Raw genomic sequence first — 13,336 nt, forward strand, 5'->3', positions numbered from 1 at the left:
AAGCAAGATAATTGTATGTCGCAGGTTCCATTTTTAGAAATTATTTATACAGTAAGACCCCGCTTAACGCCGGGGATGCGTTCCTAGATGACAGAGCGCTAAACGAAACAGCGTTAAACGGGGTCATCTTAACATGTAAATAAGGGGGATACGTGAAACAGAACAGCGAATAGGAAAATTTATCAGTATTTTTTGTTTTATTTTGTAACATTTATTGTTAAATACATTTTTATTACATTAATTATAGACTTATTTATTGCTAATATCGATATTTATTCATAAAACATTCATGAAAATAAAAAAAGTTCGAATAAAGAAGTTATGTTTGTGATGAGGAAGGTTCTTCCTCATTTGACATCTTTTGTTTCTTTGTGAAGAAGTCATCTAACGTCGTTTGCCGTTTCCTGTTTCGTTCAGCAAGCAGTTGTCGATAGCAAGACATCGCATCCATGACACTTCGTCTTGCCTTTGAACTTCTATCAAAATTGAAATCATTTTGTATAAACTGATCCATTATTTCCGTTATACTGGCTAAACTTTTTTTAGAAAATCCGTTGAAAGTTCCTTTTGTTCCTCATCTTCAGAAACGCTAATTTCATCATCTTCATGCACCTGTTGTTCTACTAATTCTTTAAGATCGTCGTTAGAAAAACTTTTTTCAGTTGTAACTTGCAATAATTCTTCAATATCCTGCGCATTTCTATTATCCAACCCTGTTTCATTAGCTAGCTTGACAATTTCGTCGACATCAACAATGGATTCTCTTGTGTTTTGTGATCCTCTTGTGTTTGTGATCCTTGCTTAGCTCCGGCCATACTTTCTTCCATACTCCTTTCGAAACATTTCTCGGTCACCTCATTCCAGAAAAGATTGATGTTGTCTACAGCATCCATGATATTATAGTTTTTCCAAAAATCTCTAATGGATTGTTTATCTGCTTCATCTGTTTTATCAATCAGTTGTCGGAATGTCCTCCGTAGATAATAAGCTTTAAAATTTGATATTACGCTTTGATCCCAACACTGCGCACGATTTCGGGTAATTCCAATACTACCGCGTAACACCGAAACAGCGTTAAGTGGGGTCTTACTGTAATTTTAATTGGATGTGTTTTGTGTTTTTTAAAGGACTTCTTGTAACTTTTGGCGACAAGTAGCCTACAAAGGAAGGTCAGTCGCCGAAAAGTGTATAGTCTTGGAACATAGAGAAAATAAACGGCGATCCTTTTTGGGCAGATTTTGTCTTCATTTTTTAAAAAATATAATGAAATTAAGAAGAGTCTCGGCAACGCCGAGACTCTTCTTAATGCACTTATGCACTATAGGAGTTATAAAAGTCGCTTCTATCCTTCATTGTGATGTGTAAAAATGATGGGTCACGATCAGGAATGAAAAGGTCAAAGTTTCAAAGTTTATCAAAGTGGAAATTATCAAACTGGATAGTCTTATATACAGTTTGATAATTTAATTATGACGTAATGATTTGTCTAGCTTCGGCGTATAGATGAATTGTTACATAATAATTTGCAGTTATGTAGTTATAAAGTAAAATTAAATATTATCTAGAGGGATCTCGGTTACTGATGGACCCGTTCACTCGGAGATTTCCAAAACGAGTCCGGAGATATCCACAAATTCTTACGAGGGGGTTGCCTGGAATAAGCTGGTTCCCGTTAGTTGCCACTCGACCTTCTTTACTAAGTGCCTAGCGGAGACTCGCGATGGACGAAAAGAAAAGACAATTAGTGTCTGCAGGAAATTCTTATCTGGAATATCAAACCTATTGTAAGCCGGACTTCAGTAGAATTCCTTTTATTTTTCACACGACAATATTTATGTAATTACATAAAATTATATTTCTCACGCATTTAGTAGAATGTAACGATCAATCTCGATTAATCATTCAATTATTAGAAACTAGCTAGATTTTTGTAAACGTTCTCTACATTTGGTCGAGTGTTATAATTTGCTGTTTCGAATATCAACATTTGTAACAATGCGGTATTGACTATGTATTGTCATAAGTTCTAACTAAATGCACAGTGAATAAAGATATCACAAAAACTCCTGGATAACCTCATTTTTCCATGCCCTACGGCAGTGTTTTTCAACCTTTTTCATTGAGTGGCATCCCTGATTGAAAAATAAAAGATCGCGGCACCCTTGACCGGCGGCGGATCTAGAATCTGAAAAACGGGAGCTAATGGGGGAGATGAATTTTTTGCGAAAAGGAATATTATGCGCAATGGTGGGGTGGGGTGGGGTGGAAGAAAAATTTTAAAAATTTAAGTAGCATTTTAATGCAAAAATAGTGTTTCTGCGTGTTCAAAATAAAAATTTAAGTCCATTGAATTTTGTCGAAATACTGACAATGAGTTATCTTGAACTACACTTAAGTAAATTTCCAAGAAAATGCCTAAAGGTCTTAAACTTTGCGACACCCCAATCGTGGCGCCGTGGCACCCTAAGGTGCCGCGGCACCCCGGTTGAAAAACACTGCCCTACAGTATAACACTTTGACCGTTATAACACTTTGATAGATGGTTTTGTTTCTATGTTATATTGTCGTTTTTAATATCAAACTTCTTTCTCTCACCTCCATATTTACTTATCATTTACTTAGGGAAAAGTCGTTGGTCGTGTGTTTCGTTGTTGCATTATGCCCCAATTTCGTCGACCAGTGTACTTTAAAGCTTAAATATGTTCTTCACTTCAAATACAAATAATTTTGTAGTTTATCGATATCTTTACAAATCGACATTTACTTGCTGAATTTATATTTAATGTTAAATTATATTATTCCATTTTTAATGTTTCTTTCGTAAAAATAAGCAACGTCCGAACTATAAAATTTTTAATTATATAAATTAAACATACAAAGGCTCCGCTTGATTTTTATTGTAAATATTAATGTGCCATAAACATAAAAAACACAATTCAAAGCATATATTATTAGAATGGAGAAATCAATATTTAATTATAAATAATGTGCATAATTTTCATTTGTCAGTTTGATTTGTAGTTTATTTATTTATTTATTTATTTATTTTTTGGATTTTGTTTTCCATCTGTCATGTATACACAAAAAGTGATCGTATAAAATTTGACCTTCCGAGTGTTTTTGCAAATCTCCACGTTTTGAGACCTCTTCAACCCAAAAAAACAGAATAAATATTTTATGGATGTGTGTGTGTGTTTCGTTTAACATCTCAGGATGGGGTAAAGATTAAGAAACGAAATTTGGCACGGTAACTTTTCAATAAGGAGCATTGATGCTATTAAAGTTCGTAGTTAAAGGTCAAGGGAATGGCGAAATATAGAAGAGTGATGTGGCGTATCTAGAGAGGGGTAGGACTTAATAGAGTTTTTACTCTTTAGTAGTATTTACAAATCTTTTTTAAAATAAAACTTGTCACTGCCCTCAAAATTAAGCTTTTTGCCATTTTAAAATGGTTAATAATATAAAAAGTTTTTTATAACAAAATTTCATAACGCTACATACAATTTTATTTATTATGATTAATATAAAGCTATTTTAAAATAAAATCTCATAACAGCCGGGAAAGTTACGCAACTCGTTGTCGGATTTTTTTCATGTGTTATGACTGGTGCATTTTTGAACAATATTTTTGAACCATAAGTATAATCAATCCCACATAATAATAGTTATTTGTTTAGCAAGAGTTATGAAAACTTTCGAATTTTATTTGTAGGTTCAGTCAATTAATTTTGAATGTTATTCTGATATAATGATCAGAATACTCTTCGCTATTCCAGTGTTATTTCGGAGCATTTTTGCCATCGAAAGCGATTCGTATTTTGAAAGTAGTAATTGTAATTCAAGAGTATTTATTCTGAACTGTAGTTAAGTGCTTGTCTATAAGTAATGTTGGTGATTGCAGTTCCGTATTATTTACGGATTAATTTTTACTTCTTATAAAATACGATTCAAGTAGACAAAATTCTGATTATTTTTTCGATTCTAATATTTATTATACTAATACGCTATAATTTGAATCGGGCAGTCAGTTATAGGTAGAGACGAAATCTCATTTTTATGCTAACACTTTGTGAATATTAAGAGCTAAACCAAACACTTTTTATTATAACTACAAATTAAAACTATAACAATAGTGCAAAGCATTTTGTTTTCAATTTTAGCAATCGTGTACACATATAAAGGAATATCATCGAAAAACGTCACGCAGCCAATCAGAATCACAGTTTCATATATGACACGTGTCTATTTTCTGCAATCAAACGAGTCTAAAACATCGCACTCGAGTAAATCGGAAGTGCCTCATTATCTCACTTCCAAGATATAATCGAGAGTTTTAACTATTCGCATCATATTTTCATTAAAAAAATTCATCGTAATTCTGCATGTTTCGATAGTAGTTACAGGCATACATTTATTAAGTACTTTTGTAACTACTTTCATTTTTATAATTGTTTCAGATAAAAATGATTCCTATTCAGGTCATAATGGCAATGCATACAGTTCTGTTACATTGCTAATTTTTTACCCTTTAAAATTTTATTAAAGTAATTTTTAATTAAATTTTATACATACTATAAATTTTTATCCTGAGTATCCGCTCGAGCATAGACAATCAAAGACTTATCTATGAGAACTGCTTCTAACAAAAAGTTTTAAACAAACTACCAAAGTTTGAAAAATCTACAATCATTTTCTCATAGTCTTCAATTTTTACTTAAAATAATACTTTGTTTTATAAAAATATAATGGTTCCAACGAAAGCAATTAAAATCTAGATTGCAACGTAAAAGGAATTTTTATTGTTTATTAAACATCAGCGAAGCTTCACGTCATTCAATATGTCGGTGCACGTGATCAAGGACAAAAACAAATGCTAAAATGGTGTTTGTTCTTTGTAGACCGAAATTTTTTACGTTTTCCAAGAATAGAAGAGTAAAATCCAAGTTTGAAAACAAATTTACGTTTCAAATGAATTCTTATTAATAGAGCATACTATTTGGAAAAATCGGTTCATTTTACACCAAAGCGAATATTAAAAAATCTAGTTAGGAGAGTTGTGTAACTCCCGGCAAGAGTTAAAAATTGTGTTGTGCCAACTGACACGATATTTTATTTAAAAAGTTTTTATATTATTAATTATAAAATGATAAGAAGCTTAATTTGAGGGTAGGGATGGGTTTTATAAACAATTGTAAATACTAATAACGAGTAAAATCGGCATTAAGTTCGACTCTTCTCGAGAGATGGCACGCGATTTCCTTTATCTCCCCACCCTCTCGACTTTTAACCACTGAAATTTAGTAACATCGTTCCCCTAATACACAAATCTCTCTGCAAAATTTTAGAAATTTTCGACAAAAAGCACGGGAGTTATTAAGCTTCAAACAGAGTGAACAAAATCGTGCCCCGCACATACAAACATCCCTACACAGAGAAAAGAAAATTTTTTGCAATTCTCGATGTTTCGAGGTCCCCGAGTCCAAAAATGTAAAATTTCGGGGTTGGGTAATTTTTTGATCGATCTTCATACTTTCCTCTTAAAATTCAAACTTATTTTTACGAGAGGACTCATCTCGCTTGTTTGTTTCCAGTTAATCTAAGCCTTCATCTTTCTGACGCCATCACTCCGCTGACGTATTCGCGTACAATGAGCCCTATATTTAGAACCATATACCAGTGACGCAATCTCTCCGCTGGTATATACTTCTAAGTATTGAAGGTTTACTTGGTTTATATCCGTGAATGGCAAAATTCACTTCCTAATTATACACCGTGATGGAATATGGAAATATTTCATACTGTCTGCATGAAATTTATTGTACATTATTTCTCACCAACTTAAAAATGTACTGTACGCGCATAGGCGATTGCTGTCTCGTTAAGTGACGGTCGCATGTTGATAATAATATATCTTATAATTTGATTATGTCATGTCAGTTTGATAAATTTTACGAATCGGATTGCATTAAAATAGACACGTAATTGTATACAACTTCATTTCTACTATTTCTTAATTCGAAGCAGACTTTATTTTAACTTTAGTGTACGATATTCTTTACGTATTTGGTAGTCACAAATTGCAGAATATATTCCATACTCAAAGCCGTTATCATTTTTTACATTACGAACTGAAAACTAAAAATTCTTAACTTTAATATTTCGTATCACCTTCTCTTTCCACCATTGCCTACCATTAGCTAAACGAATAAAACCGAGGGAAGTCAGTAGTCGGTCGCGGGTTTTCTTTGCTAGTATGCAAAATTTCAAGATTTTCCATAAGAGGTTGCCAAAATATAAACAATCGAAAAGTGCATAAATCGCCAAAAAAGCCGTCTTCTTTTCTTCATCTGGCATTGCAGAAGCTGGTAGAGAAAAAATTACTGGGTCTAGAAAGCTTAAATTTTGAACTTCATTCAAAATGTTATACAGAATGGTAAAATCTCAAATTTATGACAATTAAAACTTTATAACAATTTTACGATCGAACTTACAGTACGTCTTCGTCTTAGGTCTTGATATAATAACACAATCAGTAACCAAGACCCAATCGAAAACATAGAACAAGAAAGATGTAAAAAAAATTGCGCCAAGTAATAAAATTATGACAATTTGGCTGATAAATCTTTTCTTAGAAGTTGTTTTTGGTAAAGATAAGCTTGGCGTTTCGAAGCGAAATGAAAAAAAAAAAAAAAACCATTAATACAGGTAAAAATCTTTTAGGTATCGCTTCGAAGCGCCAAGCTTATCTTTACCAAAAACAACTTCTAAGAAAAGATTTATCAGCCAAATTGTCATAATTTATAACTTTTGAGTTCTTTTAAAAATTAATTCAATTTCATTTCCATCTTTAGGATCGCATTCTCGTTTTGATGATTTTCACAAATATTACTAGATCCCGCAGCACACAAATTACCTCGAAGTACTGTTTTCATTCATCCGGTATTGTGTCTAGATAAACGAAAGACACTATTTCTTCGGACCGAGTTGTAATTTCCATTATATCGGGAAGATGCCGCTAATAAGGCGTGCTTAATTTATAAAATCCTTCTACCTTTATGTTAATTGCATACGTTTAATGTTTAAACGCACCAGATTTTACGAAATAACGAAGCAGACAAGTATTTTAAAGTTAAACGAATTTAAGAATCAGGTATTTTAAGTGTATGTAACTCCTTACTTTAAAAGATCTAAAGTATACAGTGAGTACTCACTTACCAATTCGGGAGTCGTTTTTACTTTCCCAGCTGTTATATATAATAGAGGGAAAGTATGACGATCCGGTAAAAAATGACCCCCAAGATTTTTACATTTTTGGACTCGGGATCTTGAAACGTCGAGAAATGCAAAAAAGTTCGGGTTTTTTTTCTGTACGTATGGTTGTTAGTGTGTGTGGGAGGGCACGATTTTGTTCACCCTGTTTGAAGCTTAATAACTCCTATGCTTTATGTCGAAAATTTATGAAATTTGGCAGGGAGGTTTGTTTATTAGGGAGATCGATGCTGTTAAATTTTGGTGCTTAAAGATTGAGGAAGTAGGGAGATAAAGGGGGCCGTGTGTATCTCCAGTAGGGTTGGATTTAATGACGATTTTACTGGTTATTAGCATTTACAATTTTTTACAAAACCCATTCCTACCCTGAAAATTAAGCTTTTTGCCATTTTATAATAGTTAAAAATATAAAAAGTTTTTAATAATAAAATATTATAACAGATGGCGCCACCCACGCAGTTTTAAATGTTACCGAGAAAGTTGAGCAACTAATTGCTGGATTTTCACTTATTTTGTTGATTTGTAGAAACGTAGAGAATGGATTGAAACGTCATTGAAATTGAAATCTTAGCGATCAAACGGGGTCCGGTAATCCGCCAAACTCGGCAATCGTTACCATCGTCATTTTGTTTATTGTTGATATTAATGTATATAAAAAATGAATAAATTTAAATTCAGAATTATATAAGAATATTTTACACAAGTGTGTAGTGCTTCTCTGCAAAAGAAAAGTTGCAAGTTTTTAAATTTAGTATTCATTTTCATCAAAATTAGTGTATTCTATTACAATTTATATTACACTCAGTGGTTGAGTTTATAGGAGATATTTCACAAATGAACGTATGCGTAACACGAATTTGCAAGTATTTGGGGATTAATTTCACACAATTGTTTGGGGTAGAAAAAAAGCAGTGAAGAAATTGCACGAACGAGGAAGAGTCGTCCCAATGACGATCCAATATCGGACCGACGATCGGAAGGATTACACAGCAGGTACAGAGTAATACGACTCATTATGCAAAATAGAAAGGAGGAATCCCACATGTTAACGGAATAACTTAGTTGCAAAGTGTTTGTGTATTCGTGTTACGCATTTCTTAATTTGTGAAATCTCTCCACTAAATTCTGCCACGGAGTGTACAATAAAAATTATATTTTGTATATTCGGACAACTGAAACTATAGTACAAATGATTAAATAAATACTACATTTCTAAATTATCTAAATTTTTTAATAATGAAAAAATACTATCATACAGTATATAAAAATAGAATTGAATATTTTAAACTTCAATTTTTAGAAGAAGAGTGATTTTAATTTATTATCCGGCACTTATTTAGTAGTAAATTATTGATCAACTTTACTTGTTTTAGTACTTTTTCAATATATGACTTATTATTCTAATTGTTACATGAGATAAATCCTTTTACTTTCCCGGCTGTTATGTATCATACATAACGAGAGAAAGTATTGGAATCGTGTGAAATTTTGATCTCCGAGTGTTTTGAAAATCTTTACGTTATGAAATCTCTTAAATCCAACGAAAAAACGAAAAAAAAAAAATTGCATGGATATACTGTATAGCCTATGTATTAAGTCTCTCTCTCTCTGTGTGTGTGTGTACGTGCGCGCGAGGGCGTTGGCGTCTATTTCGTTTAATATTTCAGAATGAGGTAAAGATTAAGAAACGACGTTGGCACTGTAGCTTGCGTATTAGAGACATTAATGATATTAAATTTTGGTGGTTAAAGGTCGAGAGGATGGGAAGATAGTGCTTCTCTGCAAAAGAAAAGTTGCAAGTTTTTAAATTTAGTATTCATTTTCATCAAAATTAGTGTATGCTATTACAATTTATATTACACTCAGTGGTTGAGTTTATCGGAGATATTTCACAAATGAACGTATGCGTAACACGAATTTGCAAGTATTTGAGGATTAATTTCACACAATTGTTTGTGGTAGAAAAAAGTGTCGTAGAAAAATGGGGTAGAAAAATGTGTCGTATCTCGAGACGGATCAGACTTAATGAACATTCTACTCGTTATTAGTATTTACAAATTTTTATAAAACTCATCTCTACTCTCAAAATTAAGCTTTCTGCCATTTTATAGTTATTAATAATATAAAAATTTTTATAACACATTCTCATGAATAGATAGCGCCACACACAATTTTATTTATCGTGATTAATAACGTAAAAGTCTTTTAAATAAAACATTATAACAGTCGGAAAGTTACGTAACTTGACAGATTTTTAATCTATATATTTCCCTAAATTCTTTTACATTCGAATTAATTTCTACGAAATAGTTTGTATGTTTCCTTTTGGATTTTTTACCATGAGAAAGATTTTACATGGTGTTATTTCCACGCACGACCCCCAAAACTTGGAGGACTCAACAATTTCAACTGCTACTTGATACTCGTAAAGGTAAAAGCGCATTTAGGCGGAAGGAAGGACGGGGTGGGCGGAGCAGATGGAGGAAAAGTCTTCCCCATTATAACTTACGGACGTGCGCACGCCAGCCTAGACAGTTCAGTTCAGTTCAGTTTTATTAAAAGGTACAAATTAATGTACATCCTGGCTCCGCAATTAGCACTACCAGGGTTTAATACAGAATACATAAATTGGAATTACAGATAAATATAAAGTTACAAATGAATGTGAGAAATAAAATATAAAACAAAATAATAACAATAACAATAATAATAATAATAATGATAAAAGAAAGTAAAAAACCTAATAACTAGTATGTACAATTATATACAAGTTGAACAGTATTGCAGAATGTATATAAGATAAGATATACAAACAAAAGAGGAAAGTATTACAATGTGGTGAGAGAAGAAAGCCAATTAACAAATATGTACAAAAATTTACATGCTGAACAGTATTACTGATGGTGATATAAGAAATGCAACGCAACAGGCAAGCAGGAGACAGACCGTAGTGTAAGTAGTACAGCCACGGGTAATACAATGAGATCGCGTGATGAGTAGGCTGCCAGCTGCAGAGGAAGAGTCTGATGGCGGCAGCTGAATCTAGTTGTTGATGCCTCATTGAGTGGTTGCTGAAGCTTCTGGCTAACCTTTCAAAGGCAAGGAAGATTTCCTTGCTGGCCCAAATGTCAGAGTGGTTGCATGGCCAACTAATATTAAGTTCATCCATGAGGAGTCTAATATTCATGCGTTCGTGTTCAAGAGTATAGCAGTCAAAGAGGTAATGATCGGAGCCATCTTCCACTTGGCAAGTCGGGCAGACTTGTAGGTCCCTGTTGGTGAAACGGTGCAGGTAGGCTGCAAATTTACCATGGTTGGTAAGTAACTGCGTAGTGTAGTAATTTGGAGAAAACCACTGCACGGAGAGGAAGCGATGTAAGTCAGTCCCTAGTGGCAAGTGTGGCAATGGTTTCATGTCTTTTAATGAGTTTGTAGAAAGCATTGAAGATTTCCTTGTTTTTAATGAAGACGTCGTGATCACATGGCCAATCAATATTGTAGCTGTTTACAGTGATTTTTAGATTGAGACGTTCTGTTTCGAGAGAAATGCATTCGAATATATAATGGTCAATGTTATCTTGAAGATTACAGATAGCACATAAGGCATTTCTTTTGTTCCTAAAACGCTGAAGATAATTGGAAAATTTACCGTGTCCAGTAAGAAATTGGGTGAGAGGAGAACTTGGTTTAACCCATTCGTATGTATCATGGAAATTTTTAACATCTGGTACGAATTTGAAAGTAATGTTATTATGTTTTTGAGTCCAGTTATTTTGCCAACGATGGAGTATATCATCGTATAATAATTTTTTGACACTTCTCCGGCAGATCTTATTATATATAGTGCAAGTAGTCATATCCCTGGCGGCTTCCTTAGCTAATTGATCCGCACGTTCGTTTCCTATTAATCCCTGATGTCCTCTTGTCCAAGTGATGCTATATTCATTGGTAGAATTGTAGAATAAGTAACGAATGCGAGTGGCAATAGGGTGCGGTTTTCTACTACGAAGAAGTTGAATAGCAGAATATGAATCACTAATTATATGGACGTTCTTATATTCCTGGTAAAGTTCGATCCAGTAGGTAGCCATGTATATAGCTAGCAATTCCGCCTGGAATACCGTACTTGCTTTATGTAACTTGCCTTTTACATTGTGTATTTCCATGTTGTGTTCGTAGACTACAAAAGCACAACCGATGGATTCGTCGATTCCAGAACCATCAGTATAAATTTCAAAGTCGGGTTGTGTGGGAGGATCAATCCGAAATAGGTTGTTAATGTATGGAGGTAGACTTTCAGCAGTTGGACTATGATTTTCATAGTTTTCCGATCTAATTTCACCGGTAGAAGTGCAAATATTGGTTCCTATTTTCAGTTGGTGTAGATTGTATTCGAGTTGGATAATCTCTGTAATTGGAGGTTTTCGAGCTAGTACCTGTAAGCTACAAGTAGGAGTTGTCCTATATGCTCTCGTTATTAAAATCAGTGCTTTCCTCTGTGAAGATATTAATTTTCGATGTAGGTGAACTTTATGAATGGCGTTACCCCAACTACAGCAACCGTAAGTAATAATGGGGATGTAAATTTGATCATAAATAATATTTATAGCGTCTGATGTGAGTCCCCAGTTTTTCCTAGCAATTTGTGAGAAAGCATGAAAGATTAAGGTTGTTCTCTTAGCAATATATTTGACATGATCTTCCCAGCCAAGTCTAAAATCTATCCATACGCCGAGATATTTAATGCTTTTTTCAATTTTAATCGGCATATTATTCATTTTGATTGAAGGTTTGCGAAGGTATAAGTTGGGTTGTCGTGGCTTGTTGAATACGATTCCAATAGTCTTATTCGGATTAAAGTTTAATTTGTATTGTTTTCCCCATTGATATATTTTTTCGAGTATCTCGTTGCCACGTTTTTCCAATACTGCACGAGATCTCCCACCAATGCCAGCCTGGACAGGCAGAGGAAGAGGAGGAAGTCGGTATCGTATTCTCGAGGATGCAAAACTTTTGCCCGACACCAACCTCTGACTCTTGTAAGATGCCCAGCTGTCGAAACCTGTTGAACGGCACTTATTAACAATTTTTTTTTTTCCGGGGAAAGTACTGTCATTTGTGCCCATTTGTTTTTAAATATTAGTTTTAGTTTTATTAATTTATTACTTGAAAAAACAATTGACTAATTTTTCTAGGCAAAATCACGAATAATAATAATAATTCTCTTGTAATAATAAACGACTTGCTACCACTAATACTTTCACTCTTTCTTTTGCTCTAAATTCCGCTCGATCTACCACAGAAACGCGACCGAGTACGCACTTATTTTTGGGAAAAGCGCACGCTAGGGAGGACGGAGAGTGGGCGGAATAGCATTGGGATGCGCATACTTGGTCGCATTTCAGTGAAGCATTTCTGTTAATATTTGGAGTGCGAGAAGTTTCGACAGCCGAGCATCTGGCTTAGTGACCTCTCAGGCGGATGAACGGAAATGTTGCCTCTTCGAGAATGGAAAACGGATTTTCTCTGTGCCACACGTCCTCCCCCCGCGTGACTAGCGTGTGCTTACTTCCATAACTTATGATGTAGCGGAGTTTTTTCTCCGTTCACTTTGTCCGGCTCGTCCATCGTCAGCTTAAGTGTGCACTTACTCTAAGACTTCATGTTTTCATTCTGTCTGTGACTGGCAGAGGTCGTACGGACCGATGAGTTTACTGTCTCGAAATTTCTATTGAAGCCATTTCGCGTGTGGCTTTGTAATCGTCCAAGCTTTTCCTCGTTATCACGTGTATACAAGTATATGTGATGCTCAGTAGGCGATGCACCATTATCTAAAACCTTTGATAATAGTGAGACGAAATTTTAATTCGTTGTAAAATATTTGCTATAATTACCTCGATGCTGTTTAAACTAGTTTCCAATATTAATTTGAAGTATTATCATTCATTGTCTCTCTCTAAATCAGTGGTTCTCAAAGCGGGTGCCGCAAGTACGCCACAAGGGTGCCGCGAAATTTTTAAATAATTAAATTAAAATTACTTAAAATAATAAAATTAAAGTATTAAAT

General features: G+C 34.0%; 1 protein-coding gene across 1 annotated transcript; it reads right to left on the reverse strand.

Moving 5' to 3' along the window:
• Positions 1–10,649: 10,649 nt before the first annotated feature.
• LOC136986014 (uncharacterized) lies at positions 10,650–12,047 on the reverse strand. The gene has a single exon (XM_067283463.1). The coding sequence runs from the start codon at positions 12,045–12,047 to the stop codon at positions 10,650–10,652; it is 1,398 nt and encodes a 465-aa protein (XP_067139564.1).
• Positions 12,048–13,336: the final 1,289 nt, after the last annotated feature.

This window comes from Centruroides vittatus, unplaced genomic scaffold (assembly GCF_030686945.1).
Source record: "Centruroides vittatus isolate TY-2023 unplaced genomic scaffold, ASM3068694v2 contig_986, whole genome shotgun sequence".
NCBI lineage: Eukaryota > Metazoa > Arthropoda > Arachnida > Scorpiones > Buthidae > Centruroides > Centruroides vittatus.

Bases quoted from the DNA above. Each gene is read 5' to 3' on its own strand.
- LOC136986014 (XM_067283463.1), bottom strand. From the start codon at position 12,047: ATGAATAATATGCCGATTAAAATTGAAAAAAGCATTAAATATCTCGGC.